This window comes from Myotis davidii, unplaced genomic scaffold (genome assembly GCF_000327345.1).
Source record: "Myotis davidii unplaced genomic scaffold, ASM32734v1 scaffold93, whole genome shotgun sequence".
NCBI classification, from domain to species: Eukaryota; Metazoa; Chordata; class Mammalia; order Chiroptera; family Vespertilionidae; genus Myotis; species Myotis davidii.
In genome coordinates this window covers 10,440,275-10,446,830 of record NW_006292095.1, presented here as the reverse complement: position 1 = coordinate 10,446,830, position 6,556 = coordinate 10,440,275, and the positions used below count along the sequence as shown (strand labels likewise).

General features: G+C 36.4%; 1 protein-coding gene across 1 annotated transcript in view; it reads right to left on the bottom strand.

Moving 5' to 3' along the window:
* Positions 1-5,977, bottom strand: part of TEX15 (testis expressed 15) — a 68,433-nt gene extending 62,456 nt beyond the window's left edge. The window contains exons 1-2 of the mRNA XM_015565276.1: positions 5,969-5,977; positions 3,493-3,643 (exon numbers count right to left, since the gene is read on the bottom strand). Coding sequence (XP_015420762.1) covers positions 3,493-3,643; positions 5,969-5,977 — 160 coding nt within the window. The remainder of the gene's footprint in view (positions 1-3,492; positions 3,644-5,968) is intronic.
* Positions 5,978-6,556: the final 579 nt, after the last annotated feature.

The following is a 6,556-nucleotide window of genomic DNA, read 5'->3' as shown; positions in this document are numbered from 1 at the left end:
TATGACCATTTCTCTGATTTCTTTCTCTGACAGGTTGCTTGCCTCCGTTGCCTCCATTTTCATTTACTTCCTTTTCTGGCGATGCCTGTTTTTCTTTCATATGCAGTCTGGTTCTTGGTCTCCCCATGATCTCTCTTCTCCAGGTGATGGGTTATGTAGTTCTCTCTCTGCTTCAGGTGAAATCTGACCTTTCCATAAGAAGCAGGGCTCCACGTAGTGGCGCTGTCCCAGATCTGGTGTTCCTGGGTTAGCAGTCGATCTCTGGATGCCGTGTCTTTGGATGTATACGCTTCCAATAACAGCCACTCAAGATGGCATGGTCTCTGCGGCTGAGCCGGCGCTCCGGGACAGATTCCAGCCACAGTCTCCAACTGTCCCCTTTCTCCGGAGTCCTCCACTTTTCCCGGCTGCAAACTGTCTCCCAGCTGAATATCCTCTGCATATTTGGGCTGTATGTTACCTGCTTCAGCTGCTCACCCTTCAGTTCACATTTTTTTTAATCCACTGTGTCAACCTCTGTTTTTAGTGTATTTAGATAATTTACATTTGATAGAATTAATATGTTAAGGCTTAAATCTGCCACTTAACTGTTTATTTTTCTCTCAGCTATTTAATTCTCTATTTCATTTTCCTGCATTCCTGTGGGTTACTTGAACATTTTAAAATTCCATTTTATTAAAAAGTTTTAATTCTGATTCACATGAAGTTGTAATATATAGGGAAGAAAGATCCTATTAGCCCATTTACCCAGTTTCCTCTAATGGTAACATCTTGCTTCATAATTGTCTTAAATACTTCCTCTATATTCACTGAGAATGTCAGGAAATGTTATAATTTTTTATCCAAATGTCAAACATAATAAAAAACCTCAAGAAGAGCCTGGCTGGCAAGGCTCAGTGGTTGAGCATAGACTTATGAACCAGGAGGTCATGGCTTGATTCCTGGTCAAGGCACATGCCTGGTTTGCAGGCTCGATCCCAATTGTGGGGTGTGCAGAAGGCAGCCGATCAATGATCCTCTCTCATCATTAATGTTTCTAATTCTCTCCCCCTTCCTCTCTGAAATCAATAAAATATATTTTTTAAAAAAGAAACCACAAGAGGAGAATGATCTATAATAATAAAAGCATAATATGCTAATTAGACTGGACAGCCAACCTTCCAGACGTCCTTCCGCACGAAGCCAGGGCTTCGAGGGCCAAGGCTGCGAGGGACAAGGCAGCTGCCACGGCTGTGAGGGCCAAGCCCCTTGCATGAATTTTGTGCATCAGGACTCTATTCTACTATACTTCTTTATATTTTTATTCTTTCTATTGTTCTCCCTTTGTTCTTAATGTTCAAAGTTTCTTTCTTTTGTCATTTTCTGTTTAGAGAACTTTGGCCATTCTTTTAGGATGGATCTGCTAATGAAAAATTCTCAGTTTTACTTTTTCGGAGAGTGTCTATTTCCCTTCTACTCCTGAAGGATATTTTTTGCTGGGTACAAAATGCTGGGTTGACAGTTTTTATTGCTGCACTTGAAAAATGTTGAGCCATTTCCTCTGGGCTCCATAACTTCTAATGAGAAATCTACTGTCAGTCAAATAATTTTTCTCCTATAGATAATCTGTGGTTTCTCCTAAGTTTCAAGATTTTTTTCTGTACTTAGTTTTCAGAAGTTTGATTATGATGTACCTTGACATGGACTTCTTTGGGTTTATCCCGTTTAGGGTTTATTCATCTTTCTGAATGTAGTTTTATGCCCTTTGCCAAATTTGGGATATTTTCAGCCAATATTTCTTCAAATATTTTTTCAGCTCCACAGTTTCTCTTCTACTTCTGCGACTCCAAAGATAAAGATATTAGATCTTTTATTTTTATTCCACAGCTCCCTATTGATGTTAAATTTTTCTATTTTCTCTATGTTGTTTAGGCTGGATAATTCCTATTGCTATATATTGAAATTTGCTGATTCTTTCCAATGTCTTTGCAATTTTTCTCTGGACCCCATGCAAGTAAGTTTTTATATAAATTATTGTATTTTTCAGTTCCAAACTTATACTTGGTTCTTATTACATTTTCCATTTCTTCACTGATTTTCTATTTTTTAAATTTGCTTCAAGAGTGCTTATACTTGCTTGTTGAAACATAATTATGATGGCTGCTTTAAAAGTTGTGTCAGATAATTCAAATATTTGTTTCATCATGCTGGCTTCTGTTGATGATCTTTTCTCATTCAAGTTGAGATTTTCCTGGGTGGTGGTAAGATAAGTAATTTTTAAATTACATTTTGGCCCTGGCCAGTGTGGCCCAGTTGGAGCATCATCCCGTACACCAGGTCATGTTGTTCGATTCCTGGTCAGGACACATACCTAGGTTGTGGATTTGGTTCCCAGTTGGGGCACATACAAGGGTCAACCAATGATGTTTCTCAAATCAATGTTTCTCCTCCCTTCCTCTCTCTAAATAATCAATAAACATATCCCTGGGGTGAGGACTAAAAAAATTACTTTTTGGTCATTTTAGTATTGTCAAGAGACTCTGGATTACATTTAATCTTGTTTTAACAAGCCTCTACTAAAACTGAACTGGTAGAATAAAGTGTGCCAATAGGGAAAGTGGAGGGTGCTGAATCTTCACGATCAGGCAGGGGTCAAGTCCTGGCTTTCCAAAGGATCTCCACTGATGCCCTGGGGGGATGCCCTGTTAACATGACAAAGTTTTAGAAGTCCACTTTTTTACTCAGCCTCCACTGACACTGTTGGAGGCAGACAGTTGCCTTGTTGTTGGTGGGTGTAATAAGTTTCTAAGTTCCCTACTTGGTCTTCACGGACTCTATCTAGTCCCAGTGAGGAGCGATTCATCACCACAGGGCAGGGTAGAAATCCACTGACACTGCAAGGGCAGGGGATGGCAGAGAGGAGAACTTGTTACTGCCACAAAGGGGACAGACATAGGTGGAAGTTTATGCCTCTACTTACCTTTGCTGACAAAGGTATAGGGGCTAAGCTTCCCCCCCACCCCACCCCGCCCTAGTAATTGCAAGAGTAGGGTGTTTATTGTCAAATAGGCTTCTACCTTCCTAGGATGTCCCTTTCCCAGTCCTTGGCAACAGAGAACAAACTTTTCTTGGGACTTTTGGGGTCTGTGATAATTGGCATGCCTGAGTTGTGTGCCTACCATCTGAAACATGGAGGAAATAAAAAGAAAATCCAGAGAACTTACTGCTATGTCATTCCTTGAGTCTCAGGGTCCCTAGCCAGTTTGTCATCTTCTCTCCACCTTTTGAAGTCTTCTTGTTTGTTTTATTTATGATGTCCAGCATTTTTAGATGTACTTAGTAGGAGGGACAGGAGACATGTCTATTCCATTTTGTGTACATGTGTGTTTAAGGCACTAGAGGCCTGATTTAAGCTAATTTTATAGTCAAAATAGAAGATAAACATAAACTAAGAAGCAGAGAAATGCAGTAATAGTTATGAAATAAACCCATCTTCCATAGAAATATTATTACCTTTCCCAGCTGCCCTTCTAATCTTGGGAATGGTAAATTTCTTCAAAGGATTGTCTTCTACACCAGTAATCAATAAAGATTCACTGGCTGAGTTCATTTTCCACAGTGTCTTGTGTTTAGCAATCTCGTTCATTTCCATTTTTTTGGTGGCCTAAAATCAACCCAAAGTTATTAAGCAAAAAGTCAATACATTTATGAGGCAACGGCAGTAAAATCATTTAAAAGCTCTTACATGGAATTAAATAAAGCTATATTTTTGGACACACTGATAATAGTTTTCAATCTGAATTTGCCAGGTTAAATATTTATTTTGTAGTTTCTAAGAGACTTTTCTCTTGTAACTCATGTAATTGTAATTGGGTAACAAAAAGCCTCTGTGTTACTGAAAGCTTAATAACTACAAAACACCATTTTTTTTTTTTACTAACATTTGGTAAAATTTCTTGCCACATCCTCTACTTCTTACATTTTTTACCTCTGTGAATAGACAATAATATCTAAATCAGAATCTCTGGCTTTGGAAGAACTTATGGAAGTTGTAAACCAATTATTAGATGGCTAACACAAGTGATGGCCTAAAACAGTTACTCATTGACTGTTGTTCCTAAGTATCACTCTACAAATGGTTTAAGATATCATATATTGTCAAACTAGTAACAAATTCCTTTGCTTCCCTCCTCACTTCTTTCCCCAAACCCTCTCTCTCCTTCCCCACAATGAATTCACTTAAGGAATTCACTTAATTTGATTCTTAAACTTTCAAGTAGAATTTATATTGGATATCAAAGGAAAGCTATGGAGCCCACCACGTTATGTGTGAACATGTATTTTTCATACCATTTCATAAGCTAGTTAGTTCATGGGCCTCCTGATATCTATCAGCTGCTTAGCTCAAACATTACATCACAATCCAAAGTAAGAGCTGTCAAAATTCCACAGAAGAATCACAAAGGATAAGATTCTACTGAAAGTTCATGAAGGATTTTCCCCCTAATCCACCCGCCTCCTCCCTTTATGAAAGGTGAACTTGCACTATCCCAATCAATCGTGGATCAGAACAGAAATAGACATCTCTAGGAAGAGAAGAAAATCAGTCTTTCCTTGCGCCACATTGATAGACTCTTGTGGTGCTGACTTTTAATAAGAATATACTTAAAAATCTACCAGCTTCAGAGAGAGCTACCAAGACTATCATAGTCACCTGGTAGTTTTATAAGGGGAAAGAGGGAGCATAATTTATTAAAATGACTTATATGACAAAAAACTCTTCAACTAATCATGATCTATGCCTACCACACACAAAGGTATACAATCATCAGTTGAAAATACTTTACTTGAAGAGCTACATGCTGTAACAATCTTTAATATTGCTTTTAAATACAATTAAATTATATTTTCAGTAAAGGTAAATTATTTCAGATGTATGGTTTTTAATAAAATGTTTCTCTAATAGTAATAAAGACTTAAGGAATTCACTTAATTTGTTCAGAAACACTACCTCAAGTTAAGAATAAAACAAGGACACACATTATCACTGCTTCCTTTTAACAGTATGTGAGAGGTGCTCACAATGGCAGGAGAAATAAAAAGTATAAAGGAACTAAAAAGCTCATGGGAAAAGGAAAATGGCTTAGGAACTTCTAGGAGTGAGAGAGTGTCCCAGCTTGTAAAAGAAAGTTTAGACCTAAATACTATAGACAGATTAAGAATAAATTTTACTTAGAAAGGCAAAAAAAATAAGAAATAAAAAATCAGGTTATAATATTAGGCAAAATACCGAACCTCTCTGAGGCGAATAATAGAATCAAGTATCTCACATGGATACAGAACCTGGTCACAGTTAACTACACACAATTAACCATTAGTGTAACTCTGAAGCCTATACTATAGAATCAAGTTATTTGTCAAGAAGCACAGTATTGTAAAGTTAACTAGGTGAGAAGGCAAGTGCGGTTGGTTCTAACTCTAGCCCTGCAAACCAAATTAAAATTGGAGAAGTCACTAACTTCTTGTACAGTGATTACTCTGTGTGCATTATTCAGAGACTAATTAGTGGCAAAGGAATAAATCCCTTTTATGTCAAATAGCGAAGTTGAAAGACTTTATACTCTCAAAGTCTATTTCAAAAGAATATTTGTACTGAGATTCCTAAGTCTGTCATTAAAAACTAAAGACCTGAATACTTGAGACTTCTGGTAATAGATTAGAGATTACTAAATTAACCTGCAAAATCTTTTACCTAGTTACTATAAGAATCTTTAATAAGAGTACATTGTAAATAGAAATAAAAACAAAACAGTACTTGGTATTTCAACTGAACTTAAGAGTCCTATTAATAAGACTTAACTACTATCAGTTATGAAAAGGTTTTCTAATATAAGGCAACTTAGGATGACTGTAGATACATGAAGCATTATAGAGAAAGTTTTTTTCAGTCCTCTTTCAAACGTTTCCATTAATCAGCTTGTTAACTTACCTTTAACATCTCGAAAAATGTGCTCTCTCTCTCTTTTGAACAAAAAGAAACAATGCCTCAGTTTCAGGATTTCCTGGCAAATAATACTGTTATGTTTTACCTTGTATTTAGTATTACCTTTTATTTGTGCCATATAATACTGACTTTCCATTTATTTTCCATCCCCAAATATACTTAAGTGAAACATAAGTCTATTATTAAATTAAATTACTAAAATATTTTTGTAATTATGGTATGCAGATAAGACAAAAATCATTCCTCTTCTAGTAACCTCAGGAAAGAGTTCCTGAAGAATAAATGATGAGTAAATAATGTCCTTGGAACTTTAGTCACAAACACATAAATTCTGAGTTCTTGAGAGTTCTAAATACTTGAGACTAAGATTACTTCTAATAAACCAAAGGGTAAATCAGATCATACATATGATAAACTAAATATACACTTAGTGAGATTAAGCCCACTAAGTGTATATTTATTTTATGTATATATATTTTAGTCCACATTTTTATTGGACAAATCAGGGGCTGGACCAAATCCAGCCTCCTTCCTATTTTTGTAGGGCCCACAAGAAAAGTGATTGGAAAAAAA